Raw genomic sequence first — 27,180 nt, 5'->3', positions numbered from 1 at the left:
TATATTGCCACTAGCATGGTTATCTGTGAGGCAGTCTGGTTGAGAAAGCTCTTTGGAAAGCTATTTGAGCAGGTCCTGGATAATACTGTGATATATTGTGACAATAAGAGTGGGATCTGATTGGCAGAGAATCCCTTATTTCATGACAAGTCCAAGCACATTGAGATTAGGTACCACTACATTGGAGACATGGTACAAAGAGGAGCCGTAAGACGGATGGATGTGACCCCTCGGGTAAGGGTCCCGGTTGATCAAGAACACTGAGCTATGCTCTTCCCCCTTGTTTGAGCTCACAGGGAAAGGAATTGAGCTTGAGATCTCCTTGGGTTGAGGTATCTTTGGACAATAGGATAGTTGTGATCCTTACCCTCTGAAGTAAGTGGATCTTGCCTATTGTCACCATAGGGTGTGCATGATTATTGTCACTTATGACAGGATGGGTATCTCCCCCAACCATGATTGACAGAGTATACCCTAGTATGCATCCTAACCACAAGTGGTGCTTGTTGGGATTACCTCTCCATCTGGGCAATGGGTTGAAAAGACTTGAGTAGATGTGATCCTTGCATAGCAAATTGATCTCCCTCAAGTGTGACTTGAATAGGTGTGATCCTTGCATAGCAAGTTGATCTCCCTCAAGTATAGAGGATGTTCTACCACTTGACTCTTTAGGGTCAACTTGGGAAGATCAACAATCATTGGGATGGTTGTGATCTCTACCCTATATATAGAAAGTTGTTCTTGCCATTTGACTAGGCAACAAGGTGGATGTGATCCTTGCTGGGAGATGGATCTTGCCCAATTGTCATTGGATGGAGGGTTGTAGCTTAAGCTCCCCTAGGATGTCAAATTCTTCTTCTTTTAGATTCGAGAGTGTTCAACAGAGGAAGTACAAATGAACAGAGATAAGCAGAGACGGCATTTGATTTGATGATGACGAGACATTTGTGATGGGACATACTTTGTAGTCGGAAATTTCTCCCTAGTTAGGAGGGAGTGTTAATTTGGTAGCTCAGGGACAAATTCCTACCATTAGGTTGGCCTAAGAGGCTAATTAGCCCTCTTCTAACGCCTATAAATACATGTCACATCAACCTCATTTGACACACTCATCAAGCATCTCTCCTCTTCTCATTGGTTTGCACAACTCTGAAATATTGCAGGTCAAGTTCACACGTGCGAGGGTCTTGGAGGCATTTCTGCGTTGACTTTTCTGTTGGAGGGTTTAACATTTGTTTGATCGATTTTGACTTCATCTTTTCGCTTGCTTTGACTCAGAAAATTCCCTTCTCTTGAGGCCGAGTTGACTGGCACAAAAAACTGAGGTGTTCTGGGTTGTTCGACTGGCATTGACTACAGGGTTGACTACAAAATTTCTCTCCATTGACTGAGTTTGATTGGTTTTTCTTGGACTGTTTTGGGTTGACTTTGACCAACTTTGTGGACTGTTGACCCAGGATTTTGAGGATTGATTTGACCATTGACTTTGAGTGGTTATGGCACACATTAACTGCTGTTGACTTGGACAAAAACTGTAGACTTTGATAATTGACCAGAGAATCTAGTAGAGGTTCGATGGCTGAAAATCTGAGCTGTATCCAATAGAGGTAGATGGCTAACATCTGTGATTCTGTTGAAGGTATGTACAGGAAAATTTAATCAGGTATGTAGCTTGTTGGTTTTCATTGTTCAAGATCTAGGCATAAATGTTTGTTAAGGTTTCCTAAGGTAGCTTTCTAAAGGAACAAAATCTGAAGTTCTGTTATCTACATCTTGACCGAGCTACTAATATTGACAACCGAAGATGTGCCTGTGATAAGAGATTGGAAAAGACTGCTGTGACATGAAGGCCAAAGTGTGAACAGTTGGAAGGTGAATAATGGAGGGAGGGATGACTTGACAATGAAAGGAACTAGTTACTGGATTGTATGTATTTGACTTGGATTTCTCCAGACTCTATAAGCAAAGGATTGATAGGTTTCCCCCCTTGGCGGGGTTTTGCCCTGGCCTCTGGCCTAATCTCTTGTGTTCTTTGCCTCTTGTGCACTGTGATCCTAATATCTTGTATCTAATGGTAATTGCTGGATGGAGAAGATTACAAACTAAGAAAGAACTATTATAATGCTCACAAGTAATTATCATGTTAATGAATTCACTTGTCACTGGAATTCTAACACTGCGATCAATCAGAGGAGTTTTTTGCACATTCTCATTCAGATTTGGTCTCCAGACCCATTCGTGTGCATGCCCTCTTCTTTGCACACGAATTTTCTCTTTTCTCTTCTCTTGTATGAGATTTTGTGGGTCATTTCCAAAATCTCCAGATGGATATGTTGCTCAGACCTCTGGGACGGTTTTGTACAAATCTGAACCACTCATAATTGTGGGAAGTTGGTAGTTCAACTAGCAATTCTCTTCTTAACTGATTTCTGGGAAAATGGGAAAACTGGATTTTTAATTTTTAACTCTGCAAGGACTCTTGGGCAAGGAAATTTTCAGCAGGCAGTGGTTTCTCTCCTGATTCCCCCTCACTGTCTCCCTCTCATGGCATCATAATCTGTATAGACACTCCACCCCTTTGTTTAGCTGTTGGCAATACTTCTCATTAAAATAAAAACATAATTACATCAGCAGAGTTTTGACATAATATCCATGCTGGCATCTCCAAGCAATACAAGTCATATTAATAATTACAAAATGGGGTTCAAAATGGGGTGTTACAATTATCCTATATGAATGTGGGTTCGTCTGAAACTTCCTTGACTCTCAGGCTGATTTCTTGGTCCATTAGCTAGTTTTTTCATTGGTAAGTAATATATTGTTGCAGTTTCTCATGCGATGTGACTATTTGACAGAAGGCAGCTATGAAATTCGCTTCATGTTGTATTGTTTGGATCCAAACTATGTTTCAAACCATGTAAGAAAATTCAGTCAACAAGGCTTTGGCAAGCTGATTTTTCTAGTGCAATGGATACAAGCACAAATTTCTGAAATACTGATAACTACTTCTGATGATATAGATCTTCTTTTAACAATTCCAGTTTATCATTAAGAAATTACACTTCAGAAATTCAACCATAAAATCATAAGGACAATAGAGATCACAATGCACAAAGAGAGCACAAGATTTACCTTGGGAAAACCCCCTTGGGGGAAAACCCTATTGGAAACACTGAGGGGGGCGGGTGAGGGGGGTGAATCCATATTTCTTTTACAATTGTTATTTTTTATGCCAGTTAAGCTCACTTATAAACTATAACACAAAATGAACAATAAAAATAAATAATTTTATTAATAAGATTGACAAGGAGGCCAATCCTCTTTACAACGAATCAAGTACAATATTGCTTTAGGGCTCCAACCCTAGATGAAGACTTCAATCTTCAATTTACCAGGCACCAACTTGTACTTTGTCAAGCACCAACTTGGTTTTCTTGAGTACTCCAATCCTCTAGGGCACCAACTCTTTCAGCTGGTTTAGGCTTCATCCTGGTCTTCAAGGGCTCTAACCCACTGCTTCAGATCTTCATTATGGATTCAACGGTTCTTCAAGGCTCCCAAGGTCTTCTGCAACAAGCCCAGAAAGTATCGTCAAGATCATCTTCAATATCCTCAATTAATCTTCAAAATGCTTTAGCTCATCAATGACAACTTTAATTGTCAGAAAATTTTGTCTCTACAACTCTTCATGCCACCCAAACAACTTCCTTCAAGGCTACTTCACGAGGGCTTCAGTCATACAACAAGGTCTACCAATGTCTCCAGGAATGACTCCAGAATCAGCTTCTACAAGTCTTCAACAGATCTTCAAAAATGCTACAAGGCCTTAGTGAAGGACCTATATCGGCATGACAAATCTTCAATAACTGTGCTCCAATCTCAAAGATTGCTTCACAAAGGCTCCTATAATTGTAGGCTTCAATGTTCAATAGTTCAAAGTCTTCATTGTCCTTGGTTTGATGTTTTCAACTATTCACAGTTGACTGTGTCTTCAAGAAACTTTCCAACCAAGTCTTCAAGCACTTCAAAGCAGCTTCATGGTATACTTCGACTTCAGTTCACAAGAGGAGACTCCAAACAAGCTTTCAACCCAGTTTTGTTCTCAAGACACAAGAGATCACTGTACAGTTTATTGTTCCAAAAGTTTCCTCTGACTTCAACGCCCTCTTCACAAAGACTGTAGTGAAATCTACTTCAAGTTTCATTACAATAAAGCTTCTACACTCTAATGCTGATGCTATACCCAAGGATCTTCAGTGATGCTTTAGCTCAGTTATAAGTATGGTCTACAAGAAAGCTTCACTGTACAAGAATCCAACACTTGTGCCTCCAACAGAGGTCACCACAGGACTGACTTTGTCTTCAAAAATGCTGCTACAGGGCAACTCCTAGGCTGCTATGCTTCCTCTCCACCTGTTGTTAATCACAGGTAGCACTGATCAAAGTTCTGAACTTTACCTTTCTTAGCTACAGTCCAAAACGCTGTTCAAGTCCAAGACACGAGATACAAGAGAACAGCTTCTGAAGAATGCAAGTTACAGGTCTGAAAACAAATGGATAGAGTTGCAGATCACTGCAGGACTGCGAAATTCATCAAACCCTCCACAGAAAAATTCGTCCACAGGTCAAGCTGTAGTATTTACCACAGGTCTGAGGTCCAAAGAATAAAAAATACTCCACAGAAGTCCTTACAAATAAGTCTGTAACAGGTCTGCAATTTTTAATTAATCTGGAATTTGGATAGGGTTTCAACAGCCTGATAACATTCCCTGCAACAACTCAGATTTGCAACAATAATTACCCAAGACAAATATGGGAAATCTTCAGCTCCAAAACTTGTTCTTTTGATCCTTATCCTCTATTTCAAGTGTGAGTTTTTTCTTGGCTGAGTTCCATTTTGAAATGACGAGTTTAACTTGCTACATATATAGTTGTTTGATGTTGGAAAGGACGTGACTGTTGGAGAATTTGAGCCGACCTGTGGACTATAAATATATCTGGATACAACACTTCAGCGTTAATTTTTTTTTTAATAAATTTTGTAATATATTCTTGTATGCAGCGTTTGGCAATATATATTATATAATCTAGATCAATATATTTAAGCATTCTTGTATGCATATATGAGCTGGATCATACATATTTATTATATGCATTTGCTAGGAGATTCATTATGTATTAGAGTTAGGGCATCTAGGGTTCCTAGGGTGTGCATCAATAAAGGCTAGGGTTTCATTCATGCATGTGTAGATCTTCTTCATATGCTTAGGGTTCCATACACATAGACTTTCATTCATTCATTGGCTTAGGGTATGCAAGGAACAAGGACAAGGATGCTAGGGCTTTTCAACAGGGCTAGCTTTGAAGTGTTTGATCATTTTTGTGGGCCTAGGGAAGCATGGACATTTTTAATAGGGCTTCAACAAGGCTAGGGTACCTAGGAACTATGCTAGGGTTGGGGTTTGAACTTTAGGATTATCAACAACCTTTATTGTTTTCACTTAGGGTTAGGGTTTTGTTATCTTCAATAATGCTCCAACATATTGACATCAATGACAACTTTGTCCAACAAACCCAACAACCTTTTCCTTAGAGAAATTCTTCAATTCAACAAGAGATACATTTAATGCTGCTGGTCAACTATGAGATCAAGCTGATCAACAACCTATGGCCAAACCTGGTCAAGCAACCCTCTAGTCAAGTCAAGTCAAACTTCTGCCCTTCAAATTTCGTCCCTCCTTGATTTAACCTAGGCCGAATTTCGGCCTCCAGAATATGCCCTGGAAACTCGACTTGCCTAGAATATGCTACCCAGAAATTGCCTAGAAATTTACATGTGCGAACTATGTTACGAGATCCGTCAGCCTTCGGGGATGGATCCCTAGATCGGATCGGGATCCGAATCTGGATTCACTTGGATCCACCTAGGAAGCTGTATGAAAATGTTTCCTTCACCATAACATGGATCTTGCTATTCAAACTGCGGTTCCTGCAATTTGGGATTTTTGCAATACAAAAATACCTATATTCACTGAATTAATAACCTGTTAATATTTGCTGAATTAATTCCTTTGTTCATGGGAGAAGTTCATATTTGTTGAATTAATACTATTGTTGGCTAAGGGCTTGTTGGGGCCTGACCCAGGTTTAGAGTTAATTAGCCAAACAAATTCTTGTACTATTGGCCCTTTCGTCAACAGTCTGCGGAGCATGGACTGAGGTTTCACTCGAAGCAATATGGGGGATGCTGGAACCAGATTTCCGCACCCTTGAGATGTTTGAGGGGTTGATTTAGTCCAATTGTGGATACCTTCGTGTAGGTTACTTTGCGCACTTCCTTGACCTGTGGGGCCTTCGCGCCCTGTTATATTCGCCTTCGCGTAGCCCTAACCAGGGGCTGTGGGGCTTTCGCGCTGCTGGAGCAACGATCTGCACTATTTCCCCAAGTCACACCGTGGATCTTACTTATCTTCTTATAACAGTTAGTTATCTTTGCATAAACAGATACCTTATATTATATTCGCTTACTTAGCTCATTTATATAAGTTCACACAGTAAATAAACAATAAACTTGCAATTCATACCCAATATACTTCAATGCATAAAACAGGAAAAAATACACATAAATATGGTAAAAATTCTCTTTATTAATGCTTCCAACGGTTATAGACTCAACTTGCCTTGTGCACTCCGCTACAGGGGTCCGCACACTCAGTTGCAGACTACTAAGCCTTTGCGCACTCAGCTGCAAAGCCTTCTCCTACTCTACGACCCAAAACTAGACTTTACACTTAAGATACTCTGCTATGCGTCTATTCCATGATCATCATTCCATGTCTCTTCCGATATCTTTACACTTAGAGTCTCGCTCTATTTATACAATCTCATGGTTCGCGGACCATGGGTAGATCTCTCAAATCGACATTACATTACAAATATGAGGGCAGACAACCCTATGACTTTATTACAACTTCGCGCTCCATGCCCACAGATCGCGGAGTCTACTTAGTCAAAACTTGGGCTTTAAGCCCCAAAACTTGCCTTGGGGGGATCCCACGCCCAACAACTATGTTAATATTTGTTGAATTAATACTCTGTTAATAATCACTGAATTAATACCTAGCTTCGGGTCCATTTGCTCACGGAATAAGTTTTTTACCAAATAATACTTCGCTTAATCCCTGCCTTTTAAAATTGATTCGGTGGGTTGCTTGTAGCCACCATGGCAGGCACCCTCGCTGGGTCATCCCTTCACCAATGGAACATATTAGTAATATTATAAATACTATGGTATCGAAAACCAAGGGCTGACTATTTGTTGGAACATGGGGACATTTGGGGACACTTGCCGGAAAAATTATTAATGTTTTAGAGATTATTCACGTATAGATGTCAAAACTCAACTTATAACTTATTAATATTAATAACTATATAATTTATAACATATTATAATAATAATACAAATATACTATAAAAATTTAAATTTATAATATTGTAAGCTTATATATATTAATTAAATTTTAATTTTAATTTTATTTTAATTTAAAGTTAAGTTTTATATTTATATTTTAATTTCTAAATTAAAATTATATATAAAAGATACAAACTTAGACTTAAAAAATTATAATTTAAAATTAAGTTCTATATTTATATTATAATTTAATATTTATATAGTGCCTATGTTGCCAGGAAACGTGGGTGCGGGGACGGGGACGGGGACGGGGACGACATTTTTGGAAACAGGGTGCGTGTGTTCGTCGGGTAATATAATAATATTAAATTTTAATAATTAAATTTTATAAATTATAAATTTATAATTAATTAATAATAATATATATGAAATTTGAATTTGTATATTTTTTCAACTTTAAACAAGAAAACTTTAATGATAATCATTTAAACATGCACATTGAACATTCAACATTGACATTGAAATGGTACCCGTGCAACACAGGAAATAATGGTTATCTTTGTGAAATTTTAGAGTTCTCCTTAGCTGGTATCCCAAGTGACATTGCTTCCTCGATTCTGGCCTAAATCCTTGACGATTATGACAATCTGACCGCACCTGGTAAGACGAGTAGCAAATTCCTCAATTGGAGGCAGCTTTGATTCCAAAAATGCAAAAAACCTTGAGATTTTGACTCTGATCCATGATTCCATGACACAAACTCAAGGGAAAAATAATAAAAATATCATAATCTCATAGACTCTAGAAGCATGCATGCTTTTCTATAGTAGAAAGATTCATATAATAGAAGGATGACAGGAAATCCCCTTCATGGTATATAGTTTTATGGTTGGTACAGGTGCAGTTTCATGGTTGAGTCAAAGGCCGCATGCAATGTCTTTTCCCTCCATTGAATGAGGGTATAGAGCGACAATTAGTGTAGCTTGTGAGGAGATAATTATTGATCTGCAAATATCACAAGCTGATTCTACAACACTCCACTATGACAATCATGGTGTACTTAATTGGCAAAGAACCCTATGTTTCATGATTGTAATAAACACGTGGAAGTGCATTGCCACTTCATTTGACTGATGACAGAGAACAAGCAAATTGAGCTGCAATATTGTGCAACCCAAGTCAATTCTTTAGGGCACCTTCAACTTCATCTCCTTTTATTGAAAATGTATTGTAGTAGTAAATTTTTGCATTGAAATGCCGATGTTAAAACTAATACGTGGTTTTCACCTAGAAATGTGGAATATAATAATCATATTGAAATTTCTTACTTAGCTTTTTATGGAAATTTCTTGCTCACCTTTTTATAGAAATTGTACTGTGGATTCCACTTTGTCAACCTTGTTATGTTTGTTGAAGAAAAAGAACTGGAGCAAGGTTTCCAAGTTATGCAAAGATTTTTTAGAGAAAGAGAACTGGAGCAGGTTTCAAATTTATTGATATGTGGTATACATAAAAAGAAGGAAATTTGTTGGGCTTATTCAGATACGATGATAAACCATCCACAGACAGGCTATTTTAAACACATACCCTGTTTATTTTTGATAGCTGTCTTGTTTAGACTTGCTTTCAATATTCTTAGTACACAGAAGTTAGAATTTGGAATTGTTCAAACTTTTACAAGTATTTTCTTAATCTGGTCAATGTCTTGGTCTTTCTTGTGTCTTGTTATATTGCAGCATGTGCTTGAGCATGGCAGACCACATGAGCGCTGTGCTGTAATCAAGAAACTAGCAGGACAAATAGTGAAAATGAGTCAACAAAAGTTTGCCTCAAATGACAACAAATCCAAAAATGGAAGGAATTCAATTTCAGTCTGAGTTGTCCTATACAACAAATATCATGCCTTCCCCACCAACAAAATGATCCTAAATTGATTGTCACAAGAAGTATTAATTTGGACTAAATCCAACAAACCTAGAGGACACACATATTATCATGAAACATGACATAGTGAAGCCATATTGAAGAACCCATTAATTTTTTAATGAAGAACCCAAAGAACCCGAAGAACCCAAGAACCCAACCTGAAGAACCCGAAGAACCCGAACCCAAGAACCGAAGCACCCAAAGAACCCGAAGAACCCAAGAACCCAAGCACCCGAAGAACCCAAGAACCCGTCAAAGGCTAAGAACCCATTTTTTTTTTGAAGAACCCGGTTCGTTTGGGTGCGTCTGAGAAGAACCCGTCCCCGAATCCGGGACTTGGGTGCGGGAACCCGGGATGGGTTCGAGAACCCTACCCCCGGGTGCGGGTACCCGTGCAACACAGTATAGTGCAATATAAATAGAAATATTTTTTAGAAAATAGAGAGAGATCAAAGAGTGATTACACACAACACCAAAAACACTGTTATATTTTTATTGATCACAATAGTTACACATATATAGGACATAAATCTCTGACTTCCACACATCTAGGTCATAACTACAACTCATACATAAGAAACAACAACTTCTAGATTGATGCTTGGGACTCTCAATGACAACTCATGACAACACATGGAAGCATTACTTCCAATACCCTCCCTTAATGCTTACATGGAAAACATTGAAAACACATATTACAACAAGAAGGATAAACTCTACCTGATTGGTCTTCATCGGCACTCACATCCACTCCAGAATCTCGCAAATGCTGCTCTTTCATCACCACATCTTCGAGCTATCATTTGACCTCCATTTAAAATGTAACCACCTCTGACCATCGTTGATGAACTTTGCAAGAGCAACAATATTGACACTTCAATGCGTCAGGGCTTCTGCGATAAGAGTAGTCAATTAATGTACCATCCTATGGACCAACCACCATTTGTTGGATATTTTGTTTTCTACTATCCGTTAGTTGCTAGGATGGAGTTCTGGACACTGAATGTGTTCAAAAGTTGATAAAAAAACTTGACCTTACTAACACACAAGAATTGATGTTTCAGACACTAGGGCTTCCAGTTTAAGAACCACCAACCCTTTTTATAACCAATAAAAACACAAGAATTGATGTTTCGGACACTGGGGCTTCCAGTTTAAGAACCACCAACCCTTTTTATAACCAATAAAAACACAAACACCAACCACCAAAACGTACAGAGACAAAATCAATGATTGCTCTTTATTGATTTGTGCAGATCAGATCAAATATAATAATAATAACTTTGCATATTGGTATTTTCCATCAGATTTGTAGTGTTTGGATCTCGATCTCTAGATAAACAATACCACAATATTTTATTAGTTCAGATCTAGAATGAGAAATGCCAACATTCCACCTGCATGCCACAGTTGTACATCTTGCACCATTTGATAATCTCAAGAACCACCATTTAAAACATGCAAACATTGCACTCAATTGTAGATCCACACTAGATCAAACCAATTTTATGCTGATCCAACGTCTTCACAAACAGATCTCCACTTCTTTTACAAAGATTTGTCCACAATGGAACGTCACACAACAACAACAACACTTGTAGATCCACACTAGATCAAACCAATTTTATGCTGATCCAACTTCTTCACAACAGATCTCCACTTCTTTTACAAAGATTTGTCCACAATGGAACTTCACACAACAAAAACAACACTGGATCTTCGCAATTCTCCTTTGCATTCAACTATACACAGTCCACACACAAATCAAATATTCACACAAACAATAGATCAAACACTCTATTAAACTAATCTGTGTACAAAGGAGTATCATGTCTAAAATTGCATGATCTCAGCCCCTCTCGTGAGAGAGTCAGGGCTAAACCAGCGCTGATATCATGTTAGAAATACTAAATGGAGAGAGATCAAAGAGTGATTACACACAACACCAAACACACTGTTATAGTTTTATTGATTACAATAGTTACACATATATATGACATAAATCTTTGACTTCCACACATCTAGATCATAACTACAACTCATACATAGGAAACAACAACTTCTAGATTGACACTTGGGAACTCTCAATGACAACTCATGACAACACGTGGAAGCATTACTTCCAATAATATTAAAATTTATATATATTGTAAAATTAAATATATTAGTTTATTGTATCATATATTGAAAATATATATTAAATATCACAAAAGATATATATTTAAAATTTTGTATTTTTACAAATTATATTTTTTTTTACTAGGTAATGATTAATGATTACCTTCTTTGAAAGTAAGGAAACATATTAATGTCTCAGGATCTAAAGGTATCTTGCGAGAGTGGAAGTCGCCCTATTACATACCACATACAACTTACAAGTTATTTTTAAATGTCCAATTTTGTCTACACATAAAGATGTAGCTGCATGCTGAGATCTTCAGATTGTATCAACAGGGGTTAGATCAGTGACCATGAATATTTTAGCCTTTTCCATACTATGGGAAATATTTATATACTATATACATGCTGTTTCCCCGCCATATCCGGATACCGGCTTTTAAAAAATCTGACGGATCCGCATCCTGTGTTGTAGATCTAACCCGGAAATATTATAGATCTGATATAAAAATATGAGATAATGCAAATAACCCAGAAATAAGATGAAATGATTCTTTATTGATCAAACCCTTAAGGTAGGGCAACACCATACATTCACTCCTTAAGGAAGGAGAACACTCCACAAGCCATATGCCTGTTCATACAAGAATACTTCTCTTCATCTTCATATGGAGTCTCTAGCCCTTATATAGGCTTCATACATACAATACCATGCATCATTACCATGGTTTCCTCATACCATCAACTAATACCATGGGCCCATTACATTATTATTAACTACTTGTGGTCCCTTACATGACATGGGTTAACCACCTTATTTATTACTATGGCCCATCCCATTATTACATTATTACCTTGGGTACCTCCCTTGGTACCCCATATTACCCCCCCTAGGTACATAACATTCCACCCCCCTAAGCATGTTTCGTCCCCGAAACATGGGAAGAACATAAATAATAAGATCTACTCAAAAGAGTAGTCCACTGATACCATGCACATGCATCTAGCCATCCAAGAGAAAGGTGAACCCTCGATCTCGCTGGTGCCTCGCTCGCTTGAGATGGAAGTTGACTGCGGTAGCTCTTCTGTGTGGATGTGTAGTAGGTGGATCTTTGTTCCTCTCGATCTGTCCTGCGGGGTTTGTTGTCCATGTGGCTAATTGGTTGCCATCTTGATTGTTGTCTTGCTGGGTGATGTGGGTGATGATATGTTGAAGTTTTAACCCACGATGGCTTTTTCTTTACTTCACCTTGCTGTGGTGCCTGTTGTGGTGTCTTCTTTTTCAATATGACTTCAACCACTGAACCGTCCTCAGATGTATCAGCACGTGTAACCTTTTCTGCTTCAGCCTCTGTTTGTGTTTGATTGTCGACCATCAACTTCTCATCATCTGATATGTCAGTCCCAGTAACATCTTGTGCGTCAACCTCCGTGGACTCTATCTGTTTATGGATGGAAATATCCTGTAATGTAATTTTCTTCTTTTTATACCATAGCTTCAGGAATTTCTTCTGCACATTAATATTGATAGTACCCACAGATTCCATCCAAAGATATCCCAAAACAACATCGATATTATCCATCTCTGAAGCATAAAAATCACCATGAAACACATACTTATCCATAGAAAGCTTCAAATCCTTATAGATTTGAACATCCTTATCATCAACCTGTGTATTTTCAATTTGTTTTGCTGGGACTTGCAATTTCTTTGTCAAGTTGATATTTATGAGATTTTGCTTGCAACTCGGATTTATATACACAATGATTTTCTCCTTCCGAATCAATCCATGAACCTGCAATAAGGAGACACCCGTAGCAATTAAACCCTTATGTGTCTCATTCTCCTTTTTTCTAGCCCGAGACCATTTGTCTAAAAGTACTTTTTCAAATTCTGCATCTGAGAGTTTGGTCAACTGTTTGTAATCAAGTGAGAGATACCATTTGTGAGCCTCATCTTTGAAACAATACCACCATGAATTCCTCCAATTTTTTTCCCATGCCCACTTCTGGTGTTTTATGTATTCTTCAATAGTAGGACCATCATCTTTTCCTGTAAAGTATAGAACCTTGCTAGAAGCCATGAATGGTTTGGGAAAAGATTCAGTTACTTGGCGAAAATTTGAAAATGTCACAGTTTCGTCAATATTGCTCAGAATATCTATTATAACCTGTTTTTGGAAATGGAACAACCATTCTGCATCTGCCCATGTGATAGAAATCCTGATTCATACAATAGAATTTCAGATCTGCGCTGCTACTCTCCCGGCGTCACCCAAAATTTCTGCAAAAAGAGTTGATTTTAAATCAGCGATATCTCCCTCATCCGGACTCCGATTCGACTGATTTTTTTTTTGAAATTGGGTATTTTTTCCCAAAGAATCCAGATCTGCAATTAGATTTTGCAGATCTTGTACCAGGATGTCTAGATCTACGCCGCAAAACTCGCTGCCCTGAAAATTGTCTGCAACCCCACTGATTTTTAAATCAGCGATATCTCCTTCACCTGGACTCCGATTCAACCGATTTTTTTTTTGAAATCGGGTATTTTTTCCCAAAGAATACAGATCTACAATTAGATTTTTCAGATCTTGTGCCAAGACGTCCAGATCTGATCTGCAAACTCGCCGCCCCAGAAACCCTGCAAAAATGAAAAAAAATTCTCCACTTTTGTGCCCAAGAAAGTGCTTTGATACCAATTGTTGTAGCTCTGATACCAATTGTTGTAGATCTAACCCGGAAATATTATAGATCTGATATAAAAATATGAGATAATGCAAATAACCCAGAAATAAGATGAAATGATTCTTTATTGATCAAACCCTTAAGGTCGGGCAACACCATACATTCACTCCTTAAGGAAGGAGAACACTCCACAAGCCATATGCCTGTTCATACAAGAATACTTCTCTTCATCTTCATATGGAGTATCTAGCCCTTATATAGGCTTCATACATACAATACCATGCATCATTACCATGGTTTCCTCATACCATCAACTAATACCATGGGCCCATTACATTATTATTAACTACTTGTGGTCCCTTACATGACATGGGTTAACCACCTTATTTATTACTATGGCCCATCCCATTATTACATTATTACCTTGGGTACCTCCCTTGGTACCCCATATTACCCCCCTAGGTACATAACATCCTGGTAACTTAGTGTGTGGGTTCAAGAGGGGGAGGGAGATATGCTAAAGATGAATTCATCCTCCTCCTTCACTTGAATGCCCAGAAACTGTCTTTCTTGTGTGATTGAATGGTGCCTTTGTGGAGGAGGTTGAATGCTTTTATATAGTGTTCTATCTTCACGAATGGCTGTCTCTTCACTGGAGCCAACTTGACTTGAGGGAGGGCTGACTTGATTAGTTTGGAGCCAAAAATTCAAAATTCAAATTTCAAAATTTTCTCTTTTAAATTTGACATGAAGAACATGTCTTGTAATAATTTTTGCAAGTGCTAATCAATAGAAATGACATGAAGAACATGTCTTACATTTACATTATACATTACAAGGGCTAAAATATAAATTATGAAGACCGACCATAGCTACAAAATTCAACATGACATGCCTTACTAGGTTTAACATAAATTTTTTTATTAACAGTAGTTCACCTTTTTTATGGATTTCAAGTGTTTTAGTGTATAAATTCCAGCAAAAACATTGGAATTATCTGCTAGATGTATTTTGGATGTCTTCATAGAGAAACCTGATAACATCTTGATGTAAGATGCATTATGATCTCTCAGTCTGATGATGGTGACTGTGTCACCTTCAAATCTAGTAGGATGATTTCCCTCTTATTCCATTTTGTTACCCTTTTACTACTTTGTGTATTTTTTCCTGCATGACATCACTGTATGGAAGCCAAGGCCCTATGAAGTGAATTTCTGCTATTTCTTCCTCATATAATGATAGTGTTTTGCCATCTTGGTGTCAGTATGCTAATAATTTCAGCAATAACGTCCTCAGAATCTGGAGATATGCTAGCTTTCTAGGTGTTCATCGCGAGACTATTTTTTTTCCTCCAGAGAAAAAAATTCGTAATTTCCATTCATAGTGGAATGGATAATTACATTCTTTAGGTGCCTACAGCATTTGTCATAAAGAAAATCAGACATAGCAGCATCTTCGAAGTCTCAAGGCTTTCTAATACATATAGGCTAGCTGTAAATATAATTTCTATTGAAAAAGACTGCCACATATATATTCTTCGAGTGTTCTGTCCAGCTTCCTGGATTTTTTGTAGTCTCATCACAGATGGCCAGACCATATCCTGGTGGTTGAACCATTTTATAGTAACATATTGTTAGCAGGTGGTTTAGAATAATCTTTGAATGAATGTTACCTATTACGTGTGTAATGGAATACGCATTGGTTACGTTAACAGGTTTACCTCCCGAGAAAAAATAAATTTCTGTTATAATGTGTTGCTTGAAAACATAAATACAGATATAATTGGATGATAATACGAAGCATCATAGAGGATTCATCCAATTCTAAAATTTTTAGCTTCATCATTTTCATTTGTTGCTAATTAGTATACCAAATAAACTGGACCCTGTGTACATCATACAGCTAATTAAATATTTGCATCTTCATCCTCATAAATTCGTCCATTTGGTATGCATATTGTCAGTCATTTAAGTTGTTAGACAGACACTATGGGTTCAATCTAACCACTCAAGTTCATCTAAAAAAAATGGTTAATAACTATTGGCTGTTATGTTGCAAAGTATCATATTTTCAACGTCATTGCCAACCAGAATCTAGATAGCATTTTGGATTTGTTAAGTATAGGCCTGATCCATAGCAATGCTGATTTCTTCGGCAAAAGTTCTGACAACTCTTTTGTGTTTCCTATTATGCTTTGCATTATGTTTTTCATACTACGGTCCTAGGAGTCTAGTTGGGTTTCTCAAACGAGACATTTTACAAATGTAGTATCTATATTATATAATCATCTCAGGCTTTGGACAAAGTTTTTAGTACATAAATATCTTGCAGAGGGACTATATTACTGTTCATGTTTCTAGGGTTTTTGATTTATTTAGGTGTTTAATTGGTAGCATTACTTCTGAGATTGATCTTTGCCGCTGATCTCATATTTCACAGGAGTGGCAGTAAGAATGTATTATGCATCTGTTAGCATTTAAAGCACTTTAAGATTTTCTGTTACTAAATAATATATTCATTTACCCTTACCATATGTGGCGCTATTTTCTGTGGCAGGAGTGCTGCATTTGTCTGTCTAATTATGATGATGGTGTTGAATTACGGGAGCTTCCTTGTAGCCATCATTTTCATTGTACATGCATCGACAAGTGGCTACGAATTAATGCTACATGTCCTCTTTGCAAATACAATATTATCAAGAGTAGCAATAATGCTAGGGAGGAGGTTTAACTTGTAAAGCCTTTTGTATGAGGTCTGTTTGCCAATGACTGAATTATCACATGTTGCACTTGTATTTTGTATTGGAGATGATTACTTGAACCCTGTCAGTGATTTCGATGCAATTGTCTATGAAAGTAGGTCTGTTTTGTGTGTTTTGGAAGTTCTGCATGCAGTCATTTTAATTTCTAAATCACTCTACATTGATTTTTGAGAAATTCAAAGGCACATACTGAATAAGTGGAAGCTGCTTCTTTGGGAGATCAGTAGGTTGACAGAAGAGCAGCAGTGTCCACGAAAAAATGATGGAGCTCTCTCTTAATAGTGTTTCTGGCACTCTACAAGGCTAGAGCCATATAGGATAGGATGTATTTTTGAGTCAAAATAGAGAATTAAATTATAATGTACCCATTATTTTAAAATGTGTATAAGAAAGAGTTAGGAATGAGGTAGGAATACTTCTTTATCTGTTTGGGAGTCTTTCCAGATTGTGGTAGAACTTTTCAAGGTGAATTGTGTTCTGATTGGTCGTGTTGGAGGTTATTATCGTACTCTTTTTTGCATCTTCTATGGTTGCTTTATTCTGATATTAGTTGCATCCGAGCCTTGTGTAAGTCTAGCTGATCTTCACAATAGATTTGGCACTTGTAATGATGCATGTGGTAGGAAGACTTTGGAATGCTGTAGGAATATTTCTGCATCTGTTCCGGAGTCTTTCCAGATTTGTTGTAAAACATTATAAGGTGAATTTTGTCTGTCCTGATTGGTCGAGTTGGAGTTCTTTATCGTACTCTCTTTGTTGTCTCCTATGGTTTGCTCGTTCGCATCCATGTCTTGTGTAGGATATTCCAGGTGAGCTTCACAATATTTTTGACACCTTTTAAATGTAATGATTCAATGTTATCATATACATTGATTTATTCATAGCTTGATTTTTTTTAATGTAATATAAGTCACGTTTTTGCTCTCTCTCTGTTTCCGTCTCCAAGCTTCTTTTCTTTTCTCTATCTCTCTGTTTCCGTCTCGAAGCTTCTTTTCCCGTAAATCTCAACTGCACCTGGCTGCACGTGGCATGTGCATGCACATTTACTTAACTGTACAGGGTCGCTGAGCTAACAAATTATGATTGGATTGGATTTGACATGTGTACCCATGGAAGTATATTAAAAGTTAAAAGCTCGAACAGATTGATATCGAAATGAATGGATTGAATGGCTAGGTGTGTGGGTATCCACTGTCTAGTTAATTTAAAATGTTTATGGCAAGGATATAATGTTGAAAAATCTTTGCAATAGAGGCATTACGGTATGCATATGATTTATTTCACAAGAGTGAATGCTGGGAAAAGATAAAACTAAGAAACTAAAAGATGTGCCTTGCGTCCAAATAGAAGGGCAGGGTAAAAAACGGCTGTCTACGTGGAAGTGACACCAAACTGGTCCACACGTTGAATTATGGTTACTACGGAATGATTAATTTAGTCTTTCTGTATTCTGTATATGGTTTTATTTGTGTTCAAATATTGTCTCGGGTTCTCTCGTAACCATATATTCTCCATTTTTAACGAGGAGAGGATTGTACGGGTAACAAGAGATGATGGAAGGGGTATTGATTCTCTCTTTCCCGAAAGGGTGTAAAATCTATTTTGTTGAGAAATATCTACAAGGAAATTGCCTATTCCATGAGCTTCATAATTCCTCTCTAATTATTATTTTGAAATTTATTGGCTTTTATGTTTAGTTCAAGACCTTTACTAGTTCTTAGATGAAACTATTTCAAGCATATGGGAGCACCATAGAGTTATACTCACAAAGGCAGTGATATATGTTTTGGGTTATATTCACAAGAGCAGTGAAATGAAATGAAATTATTTTAATGTTCACGAGGCTAAAGATAACCTATGAGACATTGCTTTTTCATCTAGTTTTGTATTCAGCTCTAATTTATTGGCTTTTATGTTTAGTTCAAGACCTTGACTAGTTCTTAGATGAAACTATTACAAGCATATGGGAGCACCATAGAGTTATACTCACAAAGACAGTGATATATGTTTTGGGTTATATTCACAATAGCAGTGGAATGAAATGAAATTATTTTAATGTTCACGAGGCTAAAGATAACCTATGAGACATATTGCTTTTTCATCTAGTTTTGTATTCAACTCTTTTACTTTGGAAGTCTCACAATAAACGTTCCCAACTTCTCGACAAATCTCTTGTTGAATAGATTATTCCAAGAGCTAGCTGCCAGAATATCTGCATAACTTTCCCCGCTGTCTTTGAAGGCCTCACATTATAAAATGAAATGTTTTTCTGTTTCCATTTTTCCGGAAGAGCAAAAAATACATACTATTTCCTCCCACGCTTATTTTTGTCTTTTCCAGTGCCCTGTTTCACAACGGAGTTGATGAGAACTAGTCCTTAATTGAGTAATAAAAATTTTGGCTCTTCAAGAAATATTGGCCCCTATGTATGCTTTTTGCTGATGATTATGAGTGGGATTAAACTCTTCAATATAGTATTTCTTTCTCCCTAGCTCCTTCTCCCAAGTATGTTATAACAAAAACTTTTCTCTTTACTGTTTGTGGGACACATGCTCAAGAAAATACCCCGTTTACTAAACCATTTGTTATTTTGCCGCATCCAAGTCTTCTTTCTTTTGCACAATATGTCATTAAACACAACCTTAGGCCATCTGCCCTCTTCCATTTGCTCGAGTTTTTTTAAATACCTTATGACTCACACCATAACAATTGCTTCAATAGGAGCAACCCCTATTTCACTGAACAAGATAGCATAGAGAACTGCACTTCTAATTTTGAATTTGTTTGTAATCAAACACTTTCGAATTTTCTCAATTTGTTTCCACTGTATCTCGGATTTACTGTCGGCCCACAATTCACAACCATAGAGAATCACTAGAATCACTAAAAGCTCAAAAAGAGTTAGAGTGGTTTTCTAGTCCCATAACTCTGTTTCTGCTTTTGACCATTGAAAGTAGATTTTGGGCCCTTAAATTAACTCGTCACATGAGGAAGTAGAGGCTAACCCCTTATTAGGAAGTAGAATGAGTTGAGGGGATTATATTTTTATTGTACGACGACAAGTTAGAGGATCCATTGTATATAGAAGAATTTGACGTAGGAGTCTTGTATGTACTAAGCTATTGGACATTGGATAAACCAACGCTCCCTGTGTGTTTCACGACATGGACTGACTGCCTTTCGTGGATCTTTATCTTTCTCAATGCGATCTTTGACTAACACCTGCGGGTTTTCTTCTAACGACAATCATGATTCCCAACAAGTGGTATCAGAGCGTAGGTCACGGGTTCGATACACAGCTGGCTCGCATTGGGGGGAGATTGTTGGACATTGGATAAGCCAACGCTCGCCGTGTGTTTCCCTACATGGACTAACCGCCTCTCATGGATCCTTATCTATGGCGATGCGATCGTTGACTAACACCTGTGGGTTTTGGTCTAACAGTAATTGTGATTGCCAACATAAACTTTATGAAATTCATGTTCATTAATGGTTAATAGGATGTAGGGTGAGATGAGGGGACTAAACTATTATAAGCTAGTGAACCCATTAACTATATGTTAGAAGACATTGACAAATAGAGCGGGTTAGGTAGGTGTTAAACTTAGAATCTATATAAATTAAAGGAAATTATATTAATAATGTTCACTAATGACCAAAATATGTCGAAGGACTTGGAATTACAAGTAACAATAATAGGAAGAAAATTGTGCCTGAATTGTCTCTTAAAAAAGAGAAGCAATGAAAATAATTATTAGTCATAGTGGGTCACACTCTAAATGGTTAAAAATCTATATAATGTAATGCAATATGACCATGGAGCTATGTTACACTAAGTTTCCATTATGTGGGATGGTGGTACAAAGGGATGTGTTCCCAGATGCCTAGGGATCCCAACCTAAATTATTTGGGACAAAAGGGTAATAGGGTATGTTAGGGGTAGGACATGGGGATCTTGGACTAAAATATAAATATAAAAAATATATTAATGTTCAAAGTTTTAAACTAAATTTCATGGCTAGTACAAGAATGTTGATACTTGTGTTAAAGAATCCAATAAAAATACTTGCAAATTGGTTATTGTTAAAAATTTTCAATTGCCAATCCACCAATCAAGAACAACAAAATGATTACACAACACTAGCAAATGATCATTGTGGAGTCAACTAGAAAATGATGGAAGCTAGTAATTAGGTTTAGGGTCTAAAAAAAATCATATTTAAAAAATGGCACTATGGGTGGGTACTTTAATTGTACTCAGAGAGAAGGGATGGAAATTGTGGGTACTTTGGGATACCCTAAAGTACTCGATAGTATGCAAATCTCCACATCATGTATTAGAATAATTTTATGAGCTGATCATTGGTTAAGTGAATGATTCTTATTTGACTACTTAGTTGTTGTCCAAGCAAGTATTTCCAACATTTGCATCATGTTTGATCCACCCACTTGCTAAGATGGCTTGAAAGAAGGATGTGATCAATTTAGTTGATGTGGAGGAGGTAGGCAAGTCTTGTCATCAAAAGGTAATGAATTGTCTATGGAATAAGACCATGCATGTTGAGGGCAATGAAAGAAGAACAATACGTGTATGAATTTATGCGAAATCTCCATTTTTTCTCATGAAGGCTAGTTGCCTTGTTAGATATTGTGTTATTAATCAACAATATTATGATAAGTGCGTGTCGATACATAAATATCTTAGATTTTCCCTTTGCCACATGTCCTCTATTCTTTTCTTTTCCCCTATAGGAAAAATGTTATTGCGTCACATATAATGTGAAAGTTTTTTATGTGTCTTGAGTTTCTTTGTGCCCTTTACATCTCCTCAAAGCTATTTATTGTCCTTTTGAGGAAAGCCTCTCTTGATGTTGATCTAAATGGGTTTCTCTGGCCACATTGCTTTATGATAATTTTAGGCGATGCCTTTGTTGTTTGTCTCCTCTTCTCTAGTTACACGTCACTCTTTTGCTGTAGATGGAAAACAAAGCTTTCAAAAGTGATCTTTAACTATGACATTGTTTATGAAGGATTTAAGGTGTTGTTCTTAAAACATGGTGATGATCCTTTTGCCTTTGCATTATATACCTCCTTAGTGTTGTGATTTGTTTAGGGTTTTTAGCTTGGAATTAATATATTATTTATCCTCATTATAGACATGGCTATTGTTTTTGGGGTGTTGATTTGTGAATTGCACCCCAAAAGATCCCCCTTTTATTCCTTTTAAACAAAGGTCTTATTTTTATTTTTTAAATATTTATGTCAAACTTTTATTTTATATATATATATACACTCTTATTTTTGTAGTAACCCCCCCTTTTATATATATATATATATATATATATATATAAGGGGGGGGGGGTTACTACAGAAATAAGAGTGTATATATATATATATATATATATATATATATATATATATATATATATATATATATATACTCTTATTTCTTTAGTAACCCCCCCTTTTTATTAAATTTAAGTTACGTTCTTTTAACTTAAAATGTTCGAGCATGTATGAAAATAATCACATTTTATATCGAGAGAATGTAGAACACATCTTCATGTGCGAAAACATATAATACAACAAAATGGGAATAATTGCTCCCAAATCCTTTTTGTTTTGTTTCCGTCATCTATGTGTGCACCATTTTTATTTGACACTTTAGAAACTACTAATCACATCCAAATGTTTAGTGGTGATTACTGTCTTCTTGAAAATTATGAAAGGGCCAAAAGTAGCAAACATAAATAAACTTCATCCACTAATTTAAAGACTTTTTCAAGCTGCTGATTAGCTAAATTATTGTTTGATGAAATATCAAGTCTACTTTTTGTCCATCAATACCTTCAATAGAAGAAAGCAAAGATCTTAAAGAAATCCTTGTTTAAATAATGTGTCAATTGCAATGCTATGATCTCTGAATATATGAGTAAAAGTGATAAGTTAAAACTACAATTTTTTTACTTTTAATTTTATGGCCAAAGGTTGAAGAGTAATATCTTGAATCTAGTTATCCTCATTCATTCACTTAATCACGATAATTAAATCACCATAAATTTGAATTCTATTAAAGTCCTTTTGCATTGCCAAAATCATTAATGATCTAAAAGCCATAAGTTTAGCATAATTATTAGATCCAATGTTAAAACATGCCCTAAAATTATAGTAGTGCCTTCTCTAGAAATAAAAACACCCCCAAATTGTTTTTATGATCATTTATTTGACATGCCCCATTAAACAACTTGAGGGTAATGCCTTATTGACCTAAAAGACTCCGAATTGACTAGTTTGACTTTTAGAATCCTAATTTAGAACTTGAAATATAGCAACAACTAGAGCATAAATTTTAAATGAAGGGTTAATTTTACTTTCAAACAAAATTACATTACAGTCTAGCCATATGCATCGATGTACAAGTATTATAATGGCTTTGAGCTCCTTGAGCTCTTGCCTCTAGAACTAGGTCTATAAGCAATGTTCCATACTATCCCCATAACAAAATCTATTCCAAACCATATTTTCTCTACCCGAGAGGCTACAACAATATTTGCACCGATTTCTAAATAAACCCAATCCATAAGGTCATTTCTTAATGCCTTTATCTTTAGATCCTCATAATTTGAATTCGACTTCTTCCTACAAACAAACTTACAAAAGGATGAGAGAATTCCTATACCAAATAATTGTATCGATGATAATAAATACATCTAAATGACACATTTGAATAATAGTATCTGCATATAAAACCTCTCAGCAAAAATGAAGTTCAGACTCTCAAATAGGCCATTTGAGGTATTTATGTCTACCAAAGCTTTGGCAATAGACTACTTGCAATTAGTTTTGTAAGATTGATCAACCAAAAGAGTCTTTCCAATTTGATTTTCAAACAAAGAAAGAACCTCTTAAAATTGGGACTCCTTTGAGAGTCTTGAGAATTTGACCCATATGGGTATGATAGAAACCACCTTTGATTTATAATCAAGACAAGGGTGCCATGGTTTTAAGTGTGAAAAACGAAAACCCCATAACTCCGATGATTTGTAATGAAGGAATTATAACTCGTTTTCTTCACCTACATGGAACTTTTGCGAAATTTAATTTCTCTTTCTTAGTCTTGGATAGAGTGCTCTATTCTTAGAAAGGCCAATATGCATCTCTTTCCCTATACAAGAATTTTTATTCTTTTGACGTGGACAAGTCCTATTTTCTATGCAACCTTTGCTTCATATGATTGGCTAGTTCCTTTGTGTACTCAAGGACCCATGTGACAACACAATAGCAATAATGCTATGCATATATTTTGACTCTAGTGACTAGAGATGGATTCTATGCGAGTTATTTGTTCTTAGTGTAGCCCTTGCTCTTCAATGGTTGCAAGGGCATCTCTTGGTTAAATAATGCTATGCTATATCCCTCAACATGCACATGAGGATACAATATTTTTTGGCCCTAAATCTTATATTTATTTCTCTTTTGTATGTGATTGTAACCATGTAGATTAACAACTACTATGGCCATGCAATGCCACACTAGTGATAGGTAGATTGCTTACTTGCTGCCACTTTGGAAGTTTGGAGCTCATAGCGATAATGATGATAGGACAAGACCACATTGACATAGTTAACATTAATGTACTTTAACATTGTTGCAATTTGCCAACCATTTGTATTCACCATGCATAAATGGATGTTTAAACAAATGGAAATGTTGATCTTTATATTATGTGCAATGAAGGATTTCTTGAAAGCATTTGATGAATTTGTATCTATTGGCTATTTTTGGCGCTTCTTGAAGTTTCTTCTTGGCAAATATAAACTGCAAATAATTGAGTCGACCAACAAGATAATGTAATTACCTATCAAAATAAAATCAACCAACAAGGTAATTTAATCACCTAACGAACGTTGTAATTGCATAGGGGGATGTCAAGTCATTTAGGAAAGTGGGAAACCACATAACAAGCTTGAAAATGTCCCATGCACTTGGAATTTGTTGTAGGCAATTGGAAAATTCATAGGAAAAAAAAAAGTCTCTTGGTTACTTGAAATATGTTGTAGGCAGGTATTAAATTGAACCAAGTCACTATGTAGTCATCTACATGAAATGGGTTATCCCAACAAGATATTGAGTCACATATGTGAAAGAAATTCACCCCAAGAAAGATATTGAGTCGCCTAGGTGAAAGAAATTGACCTAATCAAAGTAAACTAGCTCATACAAAGAGGAAACAATGCAAGCAATGAGGAATTGATTGACGGGGACGATGATTTAACCATGCAATGAGAAAATTGACCTAGGGAAAGATAACACCATCTATGTGAGAGAAAGACACTAAAAATTATGAAAAAAATGATTTGGAAACTTCTTGAATACTTGAAATAAATAATTTTTCACATCCATCAATCGTAGACTTTTGAAGAGAAATGGATGGTGGAATTTATGGAGTTGTTGGGATTATTTATTTATACATAGAGAATAATATTCAAACCATAATATAATAATACATAAAATTAACATTAACAAGAGTAGCACCAACACGTTTAAAAACTTCTCACAACAATATACACATTGAGTAATCATAATGAACATATAAATTCTTACCTTGGAAGCCAAATGGGAAAACCAACTTTGAATGAGGCTTAGTTCTTCATCATGGAAATCTATGGTTACAATGCAATTGATGTTCATCATTTTCTTCTTCTGCAGATGGCTCATTATACTCTTCACCAACGCTGATTAGTTCATTAGCACTGGTTTTCACTGGTTGTTTCTCTTGATGCTCAATGTATTCATCCACCTTCACATCAATGCAATCAACAATCCTCTTGGTGTTCTTGTTATAACATCCATATCCTTTGTTGTTGTATGAATATCCCAAAAAAATGCCTTCATCCTCTCTTTCATCGAACTTACCCAACTTCTCATCATTTCTCTTGATGTAACATCTACTAAAAAAACTCTGAAGTGCTTAATTGTAGCAGTTCTGCCATGCCACAACTCATAGGGTGTTTTGTCAATCTTTGGTCTCAAATAAGCTTTGTTGAGAATAACCACTGATGTATGAATAACTTCTGCCCAAAATATTTGTTGTACCTTCCATTCGTCCATCATGGATTTTGGCTAATTGCTACAATGATGTGTTTTCTCTTTCTATTATACCATTTTGCCGAGGAGGCTCTACTATTGTGAACTGCCTTTTGATGCCATTCTTCTTACAAAGTTCATCATTTTTTTTTAAAGTGCAATCACCTCCATTGTCAAATATTATGCTCTTGATTTTGCAATCAGTTTCATTCTCAACAATGTCTTTGAAATCTTTAAATTTCTCAAAAGCTTCAAATTTCTCTCTAAGGAAGGCAACCCACATCATCTTGCTGAAATCATAAATTATTAGCATAATGTATAATTTGCCTATGGGTGACTGCGTTCTGGATGGTCCACACAAATCCATGTGCACCAACTGCAATAGCTTTGATGATGAGTTCTCCTTTGCCTTGAATGGAATACATGTTATCTTGCATAATTGGCATGTTTTGCATATTGTATTCTCTAGTTTCAAAAGCCAGGGTAAATCCTTAACATCATTTTTCTTGCTCAGTTTGACTATCTGATCAAAGTTCAAATGTCCAAGTCTCCTATGCCACAACAAAATTTCACCAATATTTGATTGACAACACCTCTCTATCTTCTCTTTGAGCACATAGACATTATTATCTATTCTCATAGCTTCAACAACTATCTCGCCTGTGCCTGTAGACTTGATTTGACAATTTTTGGCTTTAAAAATCACATCATATCCTTGATTACACATCTGAGATACATTAAGCAGGTTATGCTTCAGCCCATCAACATATAAAATGTTTGTTTTAGCTTTTCCATTTGACAGTCTGATCACTCCTTTAGCTATAATTTTTCTTGGAGCATTGTTGCCAAAAGTCACATTACCTTTCTTAACTGGTTTCCATGTCAGAAACTTACTTCTGCCACCTGTCATGTGCTTGGAAAAACCATTGTCCACATACGAATGACTCCTTTCATTTTGAACATACAAAGAAATATCACATTGCTCTGATTCCTTTTCTTTCTAGACTTTGGGCTTTTGTTCAATTTGGTCAATAATTGGTTTTGTCTTCTTCTCCTTAAGTCTGCAATTGACTGCTATATGCCCAAAATTTTGACATTTAAAACATTGCACTAGATAGTTTAGAGGAGAAAAAGAATTATTATACCTGGGTCTGATTTTCCTTTGCTAAAATCTTCTACGCTGTCTGTAAGA

General features: G+C 36.3%; 1 protein-coding gene across 2 annotated transcripts in view; it reads left to right on the top strand.

Moving 5' to 3' along the window:
• LOC149219661 (E3 ubiquitin-protein ligase At1g12760-like) overlaps window positions 1–17,016 on the top strand; it is a 126,933-nt gene extending 109,917 nt beyond the window's left edge. For both annotated transcript variants that reach the window (XM_089384433.1, XM_089384434.1), the window contains exon 5: window positions 16,697–17,016. In XM_089384433.1, the coding sequence (XP_089240559.1) occupies window positions 16,697–16,870 (174 nt within the window). In that variant the 3' untranslated portion in view covers window positions 16,871–17,016. The remainder of the gene's footprint in view (window positions 1–16,696) is intronic.
• The last annotated feature ends 10,164 nt before the right edge of the window (window positions 17,017–27,180 follow it).

The sequence above is a fragment of the Pinus tabuliformis genome, chromosome Q, assembly GCF_031772625.1.
Source record: "Pinus tabuliformis cultivar Carrire ecotype Pingquan chromosome Q, CPIR1, whole genome shotgun sequence".
NCBI lineage: Eukaryota > Viridiplantae > Streptophyta > Pinopsida > Pinales > Pinaceae > Pinus > Pinus tabuliformis.
This window is presented reverse-complemented; position numbering and strand designations above follow the sequence as displayed.